We start from the raw sequence: 19,426 nt of genomic DNA on the forward strand, positions 1-19,426 counted from the left end.
ATCGTTTCATTTTTAAATACTGACCTTTGTCAGAACATGCTAAAAGAAAAACGCCTCCAGTCAATAAAACTTATTTGTCTGAAATGAACTTCAGATAGAGCGAACAATTTTTTAAATCTAATAATCTAATATTTTTATAAGCAAAATTCACGAAACAAACATTGTAGTCCAAACCAACGCCACCCTTAGTAATGTCAAACAACATTTATTAATTTATTCTAACAAGAAACAGTCAAATTATAGAGGCAAATTTTAAAATGCTAATTTATACCGCGTTATCTTCAAAACAAATCACAATAGATATATTAGATTACAATATTACATTATTACAAAAACATATTTTCAGTATTTATTACAATTCCTGCTGATCTGTTCTCTGAAGACCAATGACCTTTTTTACCATGAGGAACTGGGACTCTCGGTGGGATCGCTTCAGTTTGGCCCTTCTGTTCTGGAACCAGATCTGACAAGAAACAGAGAAATTGGGTTACTATACTCACTGCATGGGTCAATATTTTGACAGGGAAAATGTTATCTTTTCCTTCTTTCGCGAAGTCGTTTAACATCCCCAGTTCATATATCATATCAAACGCTAGTTTGTAATTTAAAAGCAGACATCAACCCCACAAAACTGTTTCTCTCTATACCTGTATTCTGTCTTCATCAAGATGCAGTTTCTGGGCAAGCTCTTCTCGTACGTCGATCCCTGGGTACGAGTTTACTCGAAACACACTTTCAAGTATCTCAATCTGTACCGTCAAAGAGAGAAATGGTCAAAAGGTAAATTAAGGGGATATAAATTAGGCTATACATGAAGAACAGTTCTGGTACTGACAAAAATAATTTCATACAAGCCTATTTGTAAATAAATAAGCCTAAACAAACAGTTACCTCTACACAAATCCTATGCATTTTAACTCAGTAGCGTTTAGTATTTTTTTCCACACAGAACGGATTAACCCTGCACACTGTACGGATTAACCTGTACACTGGAGAAAGCAGTCCGTGGCCTGCGTCCTATGTACCAGTTCAGCGTTTGTCTGTAATTATCCGCAGGCGCTTTGTCTTTACTGTCCTCCTTTGGCGCAAAATCCAGTGACCCATTCGCTACCCCGTAACGGTTTTGCGTTGGTTGCACATCTGAAAGAGATGAATCACATATTGTTAATACATTTGTTTGACCCTTCTCATATGCCTGCTGTATCAAATACGCATGCCAATACTTTAACATACCTGCCCATGGGCGATAAGGTGTTGCAATCACGGTCCTCTGCTCTGGCCTGTCCAGTCCTAGTATACTATCAATAGTGAAAACCGAATGCCTCGCTACAGGTCTGCTCTGATGCGTGTTCACGGTGAGAGATGCCATTTCCAAGAAAGTCCTCCGATTCTGAAGGAACGTCGAACTGCTTGACCTGGTGGCTGTCGAGTAGCCTTTTAAAACCGAACTAATGGGATACAACACGTCACTCATTAAAACTGAGACTTTTACATTTGAATTGATGGTCTCCACCACCATGGGAGCAGGTCGATTTACAGGTAATTTAGTGTACAAATTAGTTGGTACAGCCGCAACCACTAAGGTGTTATCTATTAGGGACAGAGAATCCCTTAAACCTTGTATTTAGAGAGACAAAACCGCGCTGATGTCCTTTTATTTTTACGCAGCAGGTAGAAAATTAGCTCCATTCCCACTCACCCATGTGCGCTTAAAGCGAATCTTCTCATTTCCCTCAGCCGATCTGACGGTATTATGAGAAACCAGTCAACTAGTGACTAATCTTATTTACGCGGTTTTCTTGCTCGGAAATTTAAAATAATAAAAAAAAGACTATTAGAGCTAATCCTACTGAATATTCCCTCCTTTTCCTCTTGTCATGCATGGGATGACTGAATGCATCTCGGCAACATACAAAGGGCATTGGCAAATAATACAATGGCAGGTTGACAAGTTGCTGGAAGCCTGAGCGTCGCAATTGTCCCATTCAGTGGCGAATTGATCGCCTGTCACTATTCTATTCAACCGAGGGCGCTTTAAATAAATAAGTTATTTGTTTATTTACTCCTCTCGTTTGGAGAGACTTAAGGATACTGAAGACAAACCTCAGTGCACGAGCACGGTGTCCCTGCTCTTTTTGTTATGGTAAGTTTGACTAATTAGAGCCATTAACATGCAAACTAAATTCAGAGCAACTAGTTTTAGATGAAAACAGAAAAAAACGATTATATACAAAATACAAATATAAATCCATTAAAAAATAAATACAGAATAAAAACACAAAACTGGGCAAAGGTACCAAGTATGGGCCATCATTAAATAAATGTAAGGTAAACGTTAATTAATTTAAACTATACTAATGACTTGAAAACCTCTTGATTTTTACTTCGTAAATAAAATGAAAGATGACTGCTCACGGTCACTGATCATTGGAAATTAATTTTATTAATGCAAAGTGGCCAAATGACCTAACAAGAAAGGCCCTACCAACTCTACCAGAAATGGACTCTGGTAAAATTCTTAAGGTTTTATGGTCATGTTTTCCTTTTAGTTTTGGACAAGAATGTGGGACACTTCAAATCGGTATCCATCCGAAATATATTTGACAAATGTTATTTATGTACAAGCCAATCGCATTTAAAAGGGAAAAAACAATTCTAAATCATTAACCATAAAAATAACCAAAATTGTTAGACATGATTAATTATAGAGACTAACATTTTTTTTATAAGCCAAAAAGCATTAAGAGTCAATTTAGATGGGCATATCGTACACATCTCAAGTGTGCTCTAGGCGTCTATATAGTGAAATTTTTAAAGAAACACCGTTACACAGAACAGACGCTTTCACTGAAGATCAACATTAATTATTAATATACACAACAAAAAGTAAAGATTCACAGACTGCTTGTAATTTAACACTGGCGGTGAGTCCAATAATAACCTTGGCATGATTGCAGTATATTCATTACAAAGGGTGCTGTTAATTGGTTAAGGAGGTTGGTCATACAAACCACCATCCCACTCCCAAAAATAAGACAACTCTGAATGTGCCTTATGTTCATATTTCCAAAGACAAAGTACATGGCGAAATCTTGATGTAGTGCAAATTCAATTAAAAATGTTATTGCTATGTATAGCCAATTCTGGTTCATGTCATGTTAATTTTTCTTCAAAGACAAAGTGAGAAACCACTGCCATAGATGAGTGACCACATCAACAGTTCAAGTCCATGTTGACAGAATCCTTCTGGGTGGATGACTGTTAGTAATCAGAAAATGTAACTGGACTTGGTGATGAGTCAAAGCACCATAATAGCATGATTGCAAATACAGTGTAACACACCCTAGGTGCAATCAAGTTAAAATCAAACCCAACAGACAGCTTTTATGATATGAGTGCTATGACAAAGCACATGCAGGTTTGTTAGCGCATGATGGCAAATGTACAATATACAATATTAATAAGAGTCCCTAATAAATGTTTGTTATTCACACGTGCGATTTCCTACCAAAAACCCCCCATTAATTTCAACCATACATCTCCATTTTTTGTATGCCATTGTAGAATATCAATCATCACACATATCTGGGAAAAAACTCCTCTAAAATCATGTTTCAGATAACAGACCAATATAAAATACAATATTCATACAAATAAACCAAACTCCCAGGAGATACTCTCAATTCTCCAACGCAGAAAATGATCATGAATCCTCTTGTACTTCTTATGTGTCATCTATAATATTTTGCAATCACCTTGCTAATATAATTTCCTTTAGCGTTGAAGGAAATGTCATTAAGACTACGTTTTGGGAAAAAGTATGAACTCAGGTTCATAAAACTTTTTTTTGGCTTTTTTTTTTCCTGCTTTTTAGTGTCAAGCCTCCGATTCTTCCTTTTTCCGACTCTCCTCCCCAGCATCATTGTCCTCTGATTGGCTGTTGCTAAGGACTAGAAACTGTCCATCAGCAGCTGGTGGGTTTGGCCGACTAGAAGCAGCTATCAGGCGACTCTGCTCCTCCAGGTCCTAAGTTAAGATAACAACTTTTTAATTCTATAATAATGTGGTGATAGATCATTAAGAATAACTGAGCAGTATGGATAATAGCAGTATTAATACTTAGAATAATAGATCAAAGTAGTGTCAGTGTCCCCCGACCCAGTTCTTTGGGCTCTCTAGGCAGTTCATATTTTAGCTCCATCCCCAGCACTACCACATCTGCCCGGGGATTCAGTGTTCTTGTTTGCTAGTTAAGGTGTTTTAGGATGTTGGTGTAGAAAAGGGAGTACTGAGCTGGGAAGAACTTCTTTAAAAATGATGCAATATATGCTTTGGACTTTTGGCTGCTACCTGGCTATGAAAAGTCTGTTTGGTTAAACAGGTGAAAATGTAATATGCATTTGAATGCGACATTACATAATGTGATGTTTTCCTACCATACCTTTTCAATCTGTTTCTGCTTGGTCAGCTCCTCTTGCTGTTTCTCTTTGGCCTTGTCCAGCTCCCTCTGTTTCTGTGTGGCTTTGCGATCCTGCCAGAAAACACAGGACATTGGTAACAGCCACAGTGCACAATCAAGACTTGCAATCGCATAATACAAGCTGTATTTAAGCCTCATTTAGATCAGGGTTCACTTTACATAAACAACATTAAGAGCGATTTCGCTGTGTCCAACCTTAGCAAACTCTTACCATTTCTGAGTGGAGAGCGATCTGTTTAGCCAGTCCCACACTATCACAGATCTGACAGACAGTTAACAGGGAAGTGGAGAATTAGGCAAACAGCTGACAACAGGCCTATGTTATAACAAATGCAATTAAAGTACATCTCTGATCATGCATACCTTCACAGCACTTGATGCATTTACAGTAATGCTTTTTGGGCTTTTTTGACATTTACATTATATTGAAAATGTACACAGAACTTAAGAAAGATTTTGACATCAATAACAAAAATGTGAACTTCAATAAAACATGATGACCTTGAAAGGGAGAGGGGAAAAAAAAAAAATCAGACCAAAAATGAACAAATACAAATCATAACCTGATAGTCAAAAAAATGCAATATTAAGCCAAGAAATATCCATGACTGTCTTGATAAGAACTTAAAACTTCCTATATGTAATAGGTCACCCGGAGATGGACTGAACTCCCGTCCAATCTATCCCCTTTTACACACAGTCATATGACCTCTGAAGTGTGTGCTTCCCAGGCACCTCAGAGAATACCGTTTTAACTGTACCTTCTCGCCGTCATTATTGGACTCGAAGATGTAGCAGGTAGCGACCGGCCGGCCGTCCACCCGCCCCCCGACCGTCTGCAAGACGAAGCCAAACAGGCGTTTGTTCTCCTGGTGGGAGGCGCACAGCACCACGCCGGAAAGGGGGAACTGTGGCGAAGGGACAGGAACAATGAGTGTTCAAACTGTGGACAACTGTTCCACCTCAAGTTCAAATGAAGTTAATAACACCGCTCATCTAGGATAAATATTTTTGCATGCAACTATAACTAGATGAACAAAGTGCTCAGTGCTGTATATATGGTCCCAGGGATCAACTATGCTGTATTAGTTATAAATCAGACTTACCCTTAATCTTGTGACTTGTGTTTGAGGGTCAATGAGCCTGGAAAAACCATGGAGACAGTCCGGTAAGGAAGGGCTATAACGCAAGGCTGCGCTCTTTGGCATTCCTACTGTGCAATGGGTAACAGTAACAGCAACCAAATTTTGATCTGAGTGAGTTTGAGGGCTGTGTCTCACTTCAGGCATTCACAGGTGACAAGCAGGTGAGATTCGGTCATTCTGAAGATATTGTGGATGGCTCGGGCTGCCAGGATCTGCCTCATGGTTTCGTAGATAACATCTGTGCTTTCCGTGGCCTTCACCTCCATGGAGCCCAGGAAACGTACGATAAAGAGCTGGTGCAAGATAGAGTCTGCAGACACAGCCAGTGGCCCATTACTCTTCCTCTGCTCTGGCTCATGATAACCAGGGAACAACAGACTGCTGTTTCTATGAATTAGAGGCTCCTTTTACAGCATGTACCTTCACTGTCTCCGGACTGCGGCTCTCCAGACTCCCCAAATGGGTTGGTCCTTCTTTCAACAAAGGGGCAAAAAACACTGCCATTATTTCCAAGAGTATAAGTACTAAATGAGCACTTTGTGGGGCAAATGATAAACTAAGTAAAAAGCTAAAGTGAAAGGCCTGATTTGTGTGACCAGATGCTGAAATAGAAACACTTAAAAGTCTATGTGACTTGCCAATTTAGACTTTCCTAGGCCTCCCGAAGAACAACACAGGCTTAAAACTGCTGACCTGCCCTGGCTGGCATTCTTGGCCGGGGTGGCGTGCTCCTCACAGACAGGCGAGATGATGTCGAACTGGATGGGTGTGTCTGGGGCCACGAGGGAGTCCAGAGACAGGGAGGATAGAGCGGGTGAGTCAGAGCCTACGGATCCCTGGCTGCTTGTCCGTGCTGCTCTGGGTCGGCCTTGCCTGCAACCATGGGCATGAGATCACTGCTACTGGCTAATGGAGAAACAAATCAGTCTGGAATAAGTGAGAAGGGGGGCCACGTGAGTGTTGAGCAGATACTGACGTGCTGGGTCGAAAGCTCTCGTGCCTCTGTTGAAATGAAGGGGAAGGTGTCACAGCTTCCAGCGCAGACTGGTTCGCTCTGGCGGCTGTTTCCTATCAACAAGGAGGGAACCTTTTCAGTGACGCAACGATTTAGCAATACTGGAAATCAGCACCATGTATATGAGAGTTAACAGCCGCATAAATACCTCAGGGTTGTCACTAAGATATATCCTTTTGGAGATGTTATTTATTGTTGCAATCCACTGAAAGAACATGAGAAGACATTTCTGCAGTTATTTTTCGCAATCATGTTTCAGGAATTAACATTTTTACTGTAATACACTTTTATAGTATTTTAATAAATATTGCCAAAAAACCCCTGTAGTTTCATTACCTCTTCACAATCCTTTCTGCTATCTGCTTGCAAAATGGCAACCCTGCAGTGAAGAGAAAGATCACAGCTCTGCTCAAGCACTGAACAGGGCTTTTGTCACAGTAAGCAAAAAAGAAATGAGTCACTGTTCAGCTCTCGGAGAGGACGCATGGATTGTTTTATCCAGCTTTTGAACAAAACCATCGTTAATAAATAACCTTCAGGGACATTTCAGACTAAAGGACAATAGGACTAGAGTCTATTTGCATAATTCCCCAGAGCACAAAGATTTTAATGAATGCTCTTATGCAATATTCTTACTGGAGATTTACACAAACAAGCCTCAAATGGTGCTAGCAGTACTGAATGAAGCCAGAGCTCTCAATAGCTGTTTATGGAGAAAAAACACTGGTCGAAGGAAATTTCTGACGTGTGCCCCATTAACAAACAGGATTGACAAACGTACTTCTTGCCATCAAATGATGAAATTTGGAAGCAAAAGCGCCGATCCTCACAGTCCACTGCCATTACAGAGCAGTTGTCAATGTCCATGACCAGACCCCCAGCTACGTCTCCTCGTGCTTGGCTCATAAGGTTCCCGCCTTGGGTGAAGAAATACTGCCGATCCCAGGTGGATGACACCAGCCCTGTTTTACTAGATGTAAAGTGTGATGTTATTCTGTTGGAATTTCTTACAAGTGGGATAATTTTTTGGTGTTTATTAACCGTACAACGTCAACTGCACAACTGTACAACGAAAAGGCCATTAAGTGTACAACGAAATCTGACAATACAGAATGTAATGTTTTCTTCTGATGCACAGATATTTCTTCTGCCGTTCTGGCTGGGGTGGCGTTCTCCTTGCAGGCTTAGAATCGTAGGATTCTAATCTTAAACTACATACTCCTGCGACGGAGACTGTCACACCTGGTCAGAGCACAGCTGGGCGACCCGGGTTCAAAGCAAGGCACAGTCACTGCCCTCTGCCTTCACTACAAATGGTGTCAGAAGTGGGATGTTATTGTGAGACCATTGGGAGCATGCCTATGGTTAAAGAAACCCCCTGCCCTACTGTGAGGGGATTATGTGAAACCCCAAGTATGGGAGAAGGGTATGAGTGTGACCCTGGTGCATGCTGGGGAGATACATGAAATGTGTGATGTGTGTAGGAGCACGCCTTGAGGGAGAGGACAATATGACTAAGACAGTCAGCCCTGAAAGAGAGAACAGTGAAACTTAGACCATCGTTCAGAAGGGAAAAATATGTCTTTTAGCTCCCACGCCCGAACTGGGTCCTTGGGCTGGTGGTCAGATCACGTTTCAAAAGGTCTGAAGCCCAGTGTGGTTGCTGCCCTCTGCAATTGCCAAAAGATGAACGACCACAGAATGTTCATCTATTAACGTACCCTCCCAGATTAAGATTATGTCTTATGTGTGTAGATGTACATCAAGCTTTCACTTGATGAGGAATAAATGTGATATGGAAGTATGCTACATTGCTCTGCATTCTCACCGCCCATACTTGCGCATGTTGAGGTAGCCGGCCTTGCGGGTCAGGTTGCGATTGATGGGGATTTTGCTGGGATCAGGGTCCGGCATGTACAGCATGTCGCTGGCCTGCTCTAGATCTTGGATGGTCTGCTGCATTGCATCCACCTCACTGTCCATCTCCCTGCGGACACTGCAAACACACATAGGTGGAACTGTTGATTACAAGTCACACTACTCAAACCCACACAGTGAGCTATTTGCATAAAAGCATATAATGGCACAAGTGCTTAAATGCACACAGACTAGACCTTCTTATCACCACTGTCAAGGTGAAGTACAGGTACATTCTTTAACCCTAATCAAATATTATAATCCAGAGTTAAAGTCAACATTATGACCACTCATTTGGATCACTCTACACAAATTAACTGTGTGTCTTTCAATACTTCAAGGTGCAGCTAAATACAACCCAGTAGCACAAGTGAAAAAAATAAACTAACAAAGAAAAACTAACTATTCCAAAGTGACAGGGCAATTGCAACTAATTTACAATTATGAGATTTTAAAAATAAATAAATAAATAATAATAATAATAATGTATTATTATTGCAATAAATGCATATACAACCTACTTTTGTACACTGGTCCCAATGTTTGTAAGAAAGTCTTCCCATTGCTGTGTCAGGTTCTCTGATCCAAGCTTGAAGAAACTTATCTGATAAAAGGTACAGAAAAACATGGAGCACATCCAAACAGAACTGTGGTTAAGGCTTGGCACTGCCTCTTCCCCAATGTCTCCAAGACCTAGCAGAGCTAAAACACAAATTGTGTAAAGAACAACTCCATGTAATCATTTCATCTGAGGAGCCACACCTGTGCTTGCATATAACCCAGCAGCGGCTCCAGCAGGGCAATCTTCTTCTTGTACTGTAGAGTATTAAGAGCCAGGAAATAGTGCATCACAGTCTGGTGCTGCTTTTTCCTGGAGGTATATACGTCCTCCATGACCTCACCCTTTACCTGTTGTGGAGGCAAGAATTTCTGTGTTCTATAATTAGGTAATGTAATTTGATGAATATTACTGTGGTGAATATCATCATAATTATTGTAATTATAATGCCATTATTATGATATTGGCTAAGCAAAAGCTAATGATGAAAAACAGCCTTATCTCAAGCCACCCAGAGTCATGTACATTCGTCATCAAATCAACGTCAAAGTAAACAGAAAATTCTCAAACACAGTCCTGCAATTGTTTCAATGCCTGCACCTCAGCAATAATTTATATAATCCTACAGGTATATTAACCAGCTCAGCACTTCCTGTATGTGTTAAATATTAACCTCACTTTTGCTTCCAAAACAAGATCCAGAATAAATTCCTGTTCCACACAAAAAGATACAACTTAAGCCAGCCAAATGTGTGTAACATATGCACCTCTAGCAGGTGCCAAGCCAGGCCTCAGTATGGGTTTGATTAAATAGAGACAGTGTGGTGTATGATCGAGCACAATAGGACACTGCTTTAATAAGGCCCAACAGAATGGGTGAGAGGATAAGACAGGATTTGATAAGCATGTGTGCAAATGTTTGTGAGATAAAACTCAACCTGTGCCATTTCAATTAATTTTTGCAGGAACTTACCTTCTCATTTTCTTTTTTCTTAGATAATCGACTATATCTGTTGACAGCCACGTCATGATCTAATAAAAATTAAAAGAAAAAACTAAATTTTACCAAACATTTCACTCAGAGAAAAACCTAAAATCCCCCCCCTTCCCCCGATCTATTGCTATATGATGCATGAAACAAAGCTAACCTCTAAAAACTAGGCTTAGGTGCATCAGGAGAAAGAATCTTTATTTGCCAGTGGTTTTATATATAAATCACAATGTTCAATGCCTTAAATGTAACCCTAACCCTAGTCACACTTGAAAGAAGAAATGGGGACATCAACAACATTTTTGGATTCATTAAAAAAAAAAAAAAAAAAAAAAAAAAAAAAAAAAGGCTTTTTGGATTCATAATTTAGATACCATGTTTCTAGCAGGGAAGAATGATGAGTTGAACATTACATCGTTTTTTCCATTAAATAAATAGGAATTAGTTTCATGGTTTTTTAAGCATTTTGCTTGAGAATGTGGAAATGTATATATGCCTACAGACTTTAATTTTGTATTGAACTCATAACCTGGGTCTATAGCTGTGTTACTTTTGATCATCTGAGAGTCATGCGATGTTAAGTACTTAAAGCAACATCCATATGCACCAATGTTGAATAGCACTGAGGATAGCATGACCCAAAATATGTCCTCCTTACAGTAAATAAAAGAACCAGCAATAACTTCACACATTTCCTTGTTGCATGTAGGCATCCATGCTTTCTATGTATCTGAATTTTGTATTTTGGAGAGCCAACGCACCAGTAAGCTCACAAAAAGCATAAGGTGAAAGTTCCTCATTTTTGTAGAAAGCTGATTCTCACCATCACTGGATATCTGGAATACCTCCTTTAGGGTGAGGATTTCTGTAGGAAAGAGATGCAGAATGTGCATATCTCCATAATAAGCACATTGATGTGACACACACGGCCCTAACGTATAGTTCCTTTACCTTTCAAGTCCTTTTCTTTGAACTGAGTGATGGGAAACATCATGGCATCTGCTAGCTGAGTGGACAGAACTGCATGGCAGGAGCTGAGCTGCCAAAAAAAAATTTTAAATAAATAAACACAGAGAGAGAGAGAGAGAGAGAGAGAGAGAGATAATAAGAAGGTTAAAAGAAAGGTTAGGAAAGATTATAAACTAGCCAGAAAAAGGTCAAAATATAAAAACACAGTAGGTGTGGACTCAGCACATTTCTCGCACCTCGTCGATGACTTTGGCAAACTGCTGTAAAGTTGAGCTCATGACCTCATCATCACCACCAAGAGGGAAACGCTACAACAGAGAGCAGGGCAGTGTTAAGCTTTAAGGCTCATGGGATTACTGCCAGCATGCACTCAAGGTACTTCTGCAACAGTAAAAGTACTTCTACAAGTGCGAAATCACTTTGCACAGAAAGGCCTATTGAAAGGCAACAAGGACACTTGGATGTTAAAAGAGAGGTTACCTGCTTTTCATATTCCTTCAATAACTTGGATGTTAGATGCGTGGCAGCACTAAGTTCATTCTGTAAACCATATAAGCTGTAGTTTAAAGTTCCAGGAGACATGGAAGATGAAAGAGACACTTAAAACCCTCTTTAGAGTATTACTGAATGAGGTGAAAAAAAGGAAACGCCTTACAAGTGCTACCTTACCTGCGCATCATATATTCTTTGCATAGCCTGGAAGAGCTGATGGTAGTAGCTGGATATTGCAGCTGTGTCCTCCTCAAACACACCAAGCAGGGAGCGTGTCTAGAAAGAGAACAGTAAGAGTGTGTGGATTTATGTGAGAAAGCAGAAGATGGCCAATTTACTTGATCAGAATGTACAATGGATAACACCAAACTACTGGTCACCGTAATCCTAGAGAGAAGAGAAGCCAGTTTTGTGCCTCATCTTAAAATATTACTATTTTGTCAAACACTAAAATTAGCTAGCTAACCTAGCTGACAAAGTTTTGCCAAAAGAAAACGCCTCAGAAAACGTGTGGCCCTTTAGGAGTCATTTTAAAATTGTAGCTAGCGTTAGCAAATGTTCTACGGGAATAGATTCCGGACCATAAACTTCTACACCCTTTTCTTGGTAAACGGTGCTTATTAATTAGATATGCCCTACAAGGTCTACAAATACTTCAAAAAAATCATTTAATGTAAATTAACTTAGGTGGTCGGAGGTATACGGCACTGCAAAGGAACTTCGAAACTCAAAGTACCGTAACGCTAACCTGTCGATCGTCGGGTTTTTTTTAAATCTGTGGCTCTCCAGGCTAGCTAGCTAGCTAGTTACCTACACAGTTAGGTAGAGATATCCTAGAAATATCTTAGCTATGGGACGAACTGAACGCGTTATTCTTCGCTTGTAAACATTGAGGGCCAGTAATCGTTGGCGTCAGCATCAATCATTTCCCCACAGATAGCTAAATAGCTAACGCAGGCGTTAGCCATCTTAATAATAGCGTCACGTTCCTCTACATTTTAATAGTCTTGCCTGACCCACGGTGCAGCTAATCTACAAAATCAACATTTTGAAATTGTGAAAACGTTATCAACGATTTTTATTTTGTATTTATGGTTCACAAAGACAGTTAGCATAAGGCTGCTGCTTTGCTGGCTAGTTACCCTGCTAGCCACGTAGCTATGAAGCTAGCCCAGATTTTGGTGTGTTTACCTGAGGGCTGTCCTCCAATGCCTCTTCTATCGGCAGTTTGTCAATTCCAGGCATGACTGCAGCGTGAACCTAACAGGTCTGAGTTGCTGTTGATCTAAAAACCAAACCACCGATAGCGTTTCTGAAAAATCTCTCCTTGGTTGATTTATTCAAGACAAATCTACACCTCATCAGAATCCTCCCACAAATGCGGACATGCCGTATTCTCATTTTCCCCGGATTGGCGGAGAGTTTGTGTTATGATGACGAATTATTATTTTTGTAGCTTATACATTATACAAAAAACTATTTTGCTAAACGAAAATGCTTTGATAAAGACTATTTTTGTTAAGATTCGCTGTTTCATAAACATATATCAGAATGGCCGATGTACTTTGAGATAAATTAGTCGAGGTGAGCTTGACGTTTTTCGGATTTATATGACGTCTATGATGAATGATTAACCTTAGACTTATGGTAACCCAACAAATACAATTTACTAAGTAGTCTAATCAGTAAATCGGAAACGCATATCACGATGAAAAAGTCTTGATCAAGACATGAATTTCAACATGCGCAAATGTCATCCGATATTCTGTTTTTTAAAGCAAGCTTTTGCTCTCCGCTTCCTGCCAGCAGTTCAGTTGAAGTATATGAACAAATGTTCAAATCTGCTTCTAGCAAACGTAAAACTGCACACAGACACCATGGCAGCTGCCGAACTTCAAACAATATTTATACTGAAGTAAAGAAAAGAGAAACCCACGAATTTGATTGTCTACAGTTGAATCTACAAATGAAATATTCGGTATTCCATTTTTAGCTTGAAGACTGGCGGTCAGTGACCACCATAAGGCAAATCATACGTTGACTATAGATCCGTGTCATGTAAGTGAACAAATGTATAAATCTAATGTTCAAATACTAATATATATGATTAATGTTTACAGTTAGCTATTAGGGCTCGGAATTATGATAAAAGTGTACAAATTTGAAAAAAAAATTTTTTTACTATTTACATTGTTTAGACTACATTTAACTGAAATGTGCAAAGCAGAAAATGTAATTTTGCTCATATGAAATAGACAAACTCAATAAATTGCATCTCTTTTGGAAAAATAGTATTGATATTATATCAACTGAAATTTTTGAGGTTTTTCCATTGCTAAAAGAATGCTTATTACATGCAACATGCACTTTATTTAGAAATACTTCCCTTGTTCCTGCACTCATTCACCACTTTATGAGGTCAAGCAATCACATAGGTGCATTTTACAATTAACAGTTTACAATTATCGATAGCCTTTCTGTTGGCTTGCATAATTCTTCATCCTGCCCTGGCATGAGGTTGACATTGACATAGTTGTGGGTATAGACTATTGTGCTGGTATACACAGGTGTGTCTCATTAGTTCAGTAACCAATGTATGACATTTCCTCATCAAAATCTAAGCTTTACATAAAGTAAATAGCTAAAAATATCTTAAATGCTCAAGTAAACAAAACTCATATCACATTGCACGCCCTAAGTATTTTCAACACAACTTTTGTTTGAACATCAATTCATTTAAAAATGACACTTTGTAAATGCATTTTCCAAAAACATAATGAATCAGTCAACGAGACCATTTACTCAGTTATTTGTTACAATAGAGGACAGTTCCATGAAGAAGCCTCTTTGCACTCCGATACTCTTAACCGCATGTGTGATTGTCCCCACATCACTTGGACTGACCTTGGCACTTCTGTCTGTAAAGGTCATACTCTCTGTATAAGATAAATTCCTTGAGGCGGTGTGGCAGAGACAGGAAGCTCATGAAGACTGGAGCTCTGAGTCGCAGTCGCCCCATGCATCTCCTGATCTTCAGCCGGCACAGGTGTTGCAAGCAACGGACATTCTCTGAAGGATTCATGATATAGTAAGTATAAGATATAAGATATAGTAATTGCACAGTGACAATTTTTGTTGTCTCTCTCAATTTCACGAAACAGCAAGTAACTGGACTAATGAATATAATCTTAATAAAAATTTTACTTTGTAATTAATCTTAATTAAAATTGTACTTTGTTTGAGTTTTGTTTTGCCACCTCACTAATAGCTTGTGATCTTGCAGTGAAAATTCAGCACAAACACGTCCTCAACAGCTGCCCACGTCCTCAACAGCTGTCTCTTTTTAATGCTATTTTCATGATTAAAAGTATTCTTTGGTCATCCGCTATTTTCTCCAATGAATTGTTTTCCTGTTGCTATGCTAATGAGTGTGTTCTCACTTCTTAATTATATATAAATGTTCTTAATAATGTATCAAACAGTTTTTGTACTTTGTTGGTGACAGTATATAGATATGTTTTTGACTAACTCTTTCTGTGTCTTTAACTGTTAGTAACATGCTGGCGTACTTTGCTGGCAGTGAGACTTTGGTTGTCATGTTGAAAGATACCATATGTCTACTTAGTTTCTGATAAGTGTTCACTCATTACCTGCAGTGATACAAAAATACCTCAGTAATATGTGTTTACAAGTTTGAAAAAAGAAGTGGTACAAAGTCTGAATGTATGTCGTACCGCACATCCTTTTCACTACACACCTTGAATCCTGCAGATTTCTGTCCACTGTGTCTGCTCCATCAGAGTTGCCTTCAGCTTTGAACAAAACCTGACATGGTCTACATAGTCTAACATGACGCGCACCACATGTCCTGCGAGATGCTTCAACCAGCTGACAGTTATCACTTCACAGAACTGCAGGGTAAGAATGAATGAAAAGGTGGGAAAGTGTCATGGATGACAATAATAAGAATAAGTAACAATCAAATATTTTTAAAGGATAAAATAACAATTCGAGGTATATTAAATAGGGTGGTTTATGGATTCCTCTTTCCAAATTACAGAATGGTTCTTTTATACCCATTGTTTTTGAATTTAGATCCCGAATTCCTAGTACTTCTGCAGTCAAAGTGGACGAGTAGCATTCTCTCACCGCCGTGTCCTTGATGACAGTGTTGCTCCACCCCTCGTAGTCATCAGGCACATGAGATTTGTCTCCATATGGGCAGTGGAAGCAGAGCTGCACATCATACCCATAGTTGAAGAGCATCCTCATCACCACCTCATCCTTGAGTGCGTATTGTAGTGCCGAGGGGAAGCGCGTTGTGTTCACGCGGCAGAAGTAGTTAACGTTAGCGCCATGTCTCAGCAGGGTGTCGATTAGCTCGTAGTTGCCCAAACGCAGCGCCACCTGCAGGCACTTGACCGGATCCTGGTTGGGCATGGCTCCAGCCTCCAGGAGTGCTCTGCTGGAGGGCACGTCATCATTGGACACGGCGAAGTAGAGGGCGGACTTGCGACGGTCGTCGTAGCTACGCTGTACCCACGGGTCCAGCATGAAGTTGGGGTCGTAGCCGGCCCTGAGCAGCATCCGCAGACAGTGCGTGTGCCCGCCGGCTGCTGCTGAGTGCAAGGGGCTCATGCCGCTCTCATCTACAGCATCCTGGGTGGTCACAGGGATCAACAGAGCCAGAGCCCTGACAAAGAGAAAGATAAATATGTACATCTGTTTTATGAACTTCCAAATGCATGACCCAAATGCAACTACTGCAATTTTATTCTGAGGTGGTTAACATAGTTGAATATGTAATAGAATAAAGATTTTATCCCCTTTGCAAAAGGGTTGAATATGATCATTAGCAGATCGTGTCACAAGTTTTATTAGTGGTCAGGGGGTGATAAATGCTTACTTCTCATGTCCGCGGTGAGCTACTCTGTGGATAGGCAGGTGGCCTGTGTGTTTTGGCATATTTGCATCAGCGCCGTACTCTAGCAGCAGAGAAATGACATCAGGGTTGCCAGATGCAGATGCCTCAAAAAGGATAGTGGCACTGTCTTGAGCCTGGGACTCCACATTAGCTCCTGCAAGCCAAATATCAAGACTGACATTACAGGCAAAAACTGAACTCTTACATTCTTCCTTCCCCAGTCTTCCCTACATGTCAAAGCACTCTTTAAAAAGTTCTTTAAAAAAACAAAACAAAAAAAAAACAGCTCACAGTTTCCTTGGATATCGTACAGACAAAACAGCGGCCCACTATCTTAGGTAGTGCCTAACATTCACGCCCAGTGTCTGACCTTTGCGGAGCAGAGCTTGTACTATCTCCAGGTGACCCCCTTGAGCTGCCAGGGCCAGAGGGGTGAGGCCGTAGTTGCTTCTGGGGTCGGGTTGAGCTCCGGACTGCAGCAGCAGGTTCACTGTGTCTGTGAGGCCCATGCGAGCAGCTTCGTGTAGGGCCGTTCGGCAGTGCGCCCCCTCCTGGTTCACTTTGACATTGAAGGAGAGGAGGAGCTTCACCATATCATAGTGGTTGTTTCTTATAGCTGTAGGGATGTAATGATGTTATGGAAAAAGAATTCAGAACATGGACATCTTTAAAGGAATGCCTTGTCCAGAAGACTGGTAGAGGTGGCTTGTGGCAATTAAATGCCCATAGAGACCAGTTACCATAACTTTGCTTAATGCCAGCAAATGTCTATAGACTCCTTTTTTGTTAGCAGCCTCACATGTACTTGTTTTAACTACATTTGTCACACACTACACACTACTACAGTGTCCAAAGGAACTGCACTTGCTCTCACATAACCAGAGCATATGCATCTTCGCCCTATATATTCTGCATTTCTTGCATATATGTGTATTGTACATACTCCTCCATATTATGTATATGAACATGAAACTTATAGGAAATATCCCATTAAAATAACTATTGGTTTGTTTTTCTGACCTACAAAAAGAGGTGTGTCCTCCTCGCCATCCAGGCAATCAGGACTGCTCCCGTTGTCCAGTAGGTAGCAGGCATTATCCAGGAGACCCTCTTCTACAGCTAGGAAGAGGGCAGTCTTACCCCGAAGCGTTTTTTTCAACTTAGCATCTGCGGGTGATGCTGTGATAAAACAGGCACACACAATACACCAATCCACAGACAAAATAAGCTAGTGTAACACACAATACGCCAAACATCAACATATGCTAGTCTAACAGAGCAAAAGTCAGAAAGAAAAGGTATATACTATTTATTACAGCATGTACACCTACTCCAGTATTCATAGCATGCACACTCACAACTGAGACCTGTGAGTTTTTAAACAACTGAAATATGAAAATATTTGCACCATTTCATGGTGGTATCCATTCTACAGGATATAACCATACTGGAAGAAAATGGATATCAATAGAACAATGGTTGATGTCCCTTCAGACCTGTGTAAGTGATCTCTAGGATGTACTGGTTATTCTGCTTGGCTGCCTCATGTAAGGGAATATTGCCCATATTGTCCTCCTCTGAGAAAGCATACTGGTGAGTCGTGAGCTTACGTAAAGCTGCCACATCACCTAACATCCAATCAGCAACACAAAACCATTCAGTAGATTACAGTAGATAACAACGTTCTCAGTAGATTAGCTACAGAATACAACCATCTGCTGTAAAAGCCCTTTCTGAATCTCACCTCGTTTGATGGCACTGGAGATTTTGTCCCTTTCTGGACTAGTTAGTAATATCCTGTGGGCAGGCACTTTTTTAATTCCACAAAAGCAATTAGAAAGTTCTTTCATAATGTTTAATAAGGTCACGCTTTCTACCTGCATCCGTCTTCAGAAAATATGTCCTTGAACTCAGTCTTATTGCTTGGCAGAATGCTCTGTTCTATCATGTACTGAGTTGCCACATCTTCATCAAAAATCCCTCCGGATGTCTCAAAATCCATAGTGGCGTCTTGAATTGCAGCCAGTAGTTATGTAGCCCTCTGTAGTGAGAGTCTTAACCCTAAAACACTGTCACTGTCAGCAGTGTAATACAGATAAATCATGTGACAATTTGACATTCATGCTATTGAACTCTAACCCATGTGCTTCCTTCTGAGCTGTACTTATTTTAAAAATATGCATGGAGATAACTGAAAATAAGTGTGAAATGGAAAGTTAATTACATGTTAATGTTTATTGATTTATCAGCAATAACTTGGGTAAACCTGAGCTCCTTCAGTTTTATACAAGACAGTAATCAAATCTTCTCCTTCAGCATTCTTAGCTCTACAATGTAAACAAACATTAGTACTGCAAAACACAACCCTATAATGCACAAACCATTCAGCAGCTAACATTTGAAAAAGTAAGCATTACTCACCCCTTACTTGTGATGTGCGTTAGCAGTGATACCCTATGACAAATGTTTATATTACCTATTAGCAAAAGAGCTGTAGCAATATCATGTCAGGTTGCAGGCAGGAGAGCCCTGAACTGCATGCTAGGTTATTTATGTCGTGGCCCTGCTATAAATATCTGATCATGAGACAGACCAAGGCCTGGGACCTGGCCCTGTGACACTTTTCACCCCATGTCCCCAGAATGAGGTCTTCTTGCCAAGTGCAGGATACAGTTATGCTACATCAAATCCTCTTCTGCTAAAATGCACAAAAAAGTGGCAACTGCTTTAGCTAGTATTTTAAATACTAGGGTCATGGCGTTCTCTGGCTTGAGTATTGCAGTCCTTCAGGATTCAGGTCTCTGTCTAACTGACCAGTCCCTTAGGTGAGATAGGTCCCATAAACTTTCATTCTTTCAATGCAAAAAAAAGTCAAGCTTCTGAAATTGCGAAAAGATGTGGCCACAACTTGATCAGCATAATTAAGGACAAGTG

General features: G+C 40.2%; 3 protein-coding genes across 13 annotated transcripts; all 3 read right to left on the bottom strand.

Moving 5' to 3' along the window:
* Positions 1–335: 335 nt before the first annotated feature.
* Positions 336–1,422, bottom strand: hesx1 (HESX homeobox 1). The gene is made up of 4 exons (XM_027001860.2): positions 1,234–1,422; positions 983–1,140; positions 648–749; positions 336–463 (listed from the first exon to the last, which is right to left on the bottom strand). Exons 1-4 carry the CDS (start codon positions 1,367–1,369, stop codon positions 353–355), a joined length of 507 nt encoding a protein of 168 aa, XP_026857661.1. The 5' UTR covers positions 1,370–1,422; the 3' UTR covers positions 336–352.
* Positions 1,423–2,424: 1,002 nt separating this feature from the next.
* appl1 (adaptor protein, phosphotyrosine interaction, PH domain and leucine zipper containing 1) lies at positions 2,425–12,973 on the bottom strand. Of its 4 annotated transcripts, none has more exons than XM_027001835.2 (22): positions 12,760–12,973; positions 11,746–11,844; positions 11,557–11,616; positions 11,313–11,384; positions 11,059–11,146; positions 10,931–10,972; positions 10,090–10,148; positions 9,320–9,466; positions 9,079–9,161; positions 8,478–8,636; positions 7,422–7,610; positions 6,977–7,019; positions 6,789–6,845; positions 6,602–6,693; positions 6,319–6,498; positions 6,046–6,095; positions 5,761–5,935; positions 5,587–5,623; positions 5,242–5,388; positions 4,692–4,742; positions 4,442–4,531; positions 2,425–4,026 (listed from the first exon to the last, which is right to left on the bottom strand). In XM_027001835.2, the coding sequence occupies exons 1-22, from the start codon at positions 12,811–12,813 to the stop codon at positions 3,877–3,879; spliced, it is 2,124 nt and encodes a 707-aa protein (XP_026857636.1). In that variant the 5' UTR covers positions 12,814–12,973; the 3' UTR covers positions 2,425–3,876. The 4 variants fall into 4 exon arrangements, with proteins under 4 accessions (XP_026857636.1, XP_026857635.1, XP_026857634.1 ...); XM_027001834.2 differs by having other exon boundaries at positions 6,046–6,098; XM_027001833.2 differs by having other exon boundaries at positions 8,469–8,636.
* An 864-nt stretch (positions 12,974–13,837) lies between these two features.
* asb14a (ankyrin repeat and SOCS box containing 14a) lies at positions 13,838–19,039 on the bottom strand. 8 transcript variants are annotated; one of them, XM_027001838.2, is made up of 10 exons: positions 18,914–19,039; positions 18,370–18,553; positions 18,237–18,289; positions 17,989–18,120; positions 17,513–17,671; positions 16,863–17,108; positions 16,475–16,646; positions 15,718–16,261; positions 15,326–15,479; positions 13,838–14,637 (listed from the first exon to the last, which is right to left on the bottom strand). In XM_027001838.2, exons 2-10 carry the CDS (start codon positions 18,492–18,494, stop codon positions 14,459–14,461), a joined length of 1,764 nt encoding a protein of 587 aa, XP_026857639.2. In that variant the 5' UTR covers positions 18,495–18,553; positions 18,914–19,039; the 3' UTR covers positions 13,838–14,458. The 8 variants fall into 8 exon arrangements, with proteins under 8 accessions (XP_026857639.2, XP_026857642.2, XP_026857638.2 ...); XM_027001841.2 differs by having other exon boundaries at positions 18,370–18,567; XM_027001837.2 differs by having other exon boundaries at positions 18,370–18,819.
* Between the last annotated feature and the right edge of the window lie 387 nt (positions 19,040–19,426).

This window comes from Electrophorus electricus, chromosome 20 (assembly GCF_013358815.1).
Source record: "Electrophorus electricus isolate fEleEle1 chromosome 20, fEleEle1.pri, whole genome shotgun sequence".
NCBI lineage: Eukaryota > Metazoa > Chordata > Actinopteri > Gymnotiformes > Gymnotidae > Electrophorus > Electrophorus electricus.

What these genes read in the sequence shown, in the direction of transcription:
- appl1 (XM_027001832.2), bottom strand. Translation starts at nt 12,813, where the DNA reads ATGCCTGGAATTGACAAACTGCCGATAGAAGAGGCATTGGAGGACAGC. An exon ending in TTGCCAAAGTCATCGACGAG is followed by an intron (nt 11,147 to 11,312) that starts GTGCGAGAAATG and finishes TTTTTTTGGCAG; the next exon opens with CTCAGCTCCTGCCATGCAGT. An exon ending in ATTCCAGATATCCAGTGATG is followed by an intron (nt 10,149 to 10,930) that starts GTGAGAATCAGC and finishes AATTTTTATTAG; the next exon opens with ATCATGACGTGGCTGTCAAC.
- hesx1 (XM_027001860.2), bottom strand. Translation starts at nt 1,369, where the DNA reads ATGGCATCTCTCACCGTGAACACGCATCAGAGCAGACCTGTAGCGAGG. An exon ending in CTGCTTTCTCCAGTGTACAG is followed by an intron (nt 750 to 982) that starts GTTAATCCGTAC and finishes TTGACGGTACAG; the next exon opens with ATTGAGATACTTGAAAGTGT. An exon ending in TTGATGAAGACAGAATACAG is followed by an intron (nt 464 to 647) that starts GTATAGAGAGAA and finishes GTTTCTTGTCAG; the next exon opens with ATCTGGTTCCAGAACAGAAG.
- asb14a (XM_027001838.2), bottom strand. Translation starts at nt 18,494, where the DNA reads ATGGATTTTGAGACATCCGGAGGGATTTTTGATGAAGATGTGGCAACT. An exon ending in GGACACACCTCTTTTTGTAG is followed by an intron (nt 17,109 to 17,512) that starts GTCAGAAAAACA and finishes ACATCCCTACAG; the next exon opens with CTATAAGAAACAACCACTAT. An exon ending in ACAAGCTCTGCTCCGCAAAG is followed by an intron (nt 16,647 to 16,862) that starts GTCAGACACTGG and finishes TTTGGCTTGCAG; the next exon opens with GAGCTAATGTGGAGTCCCAG.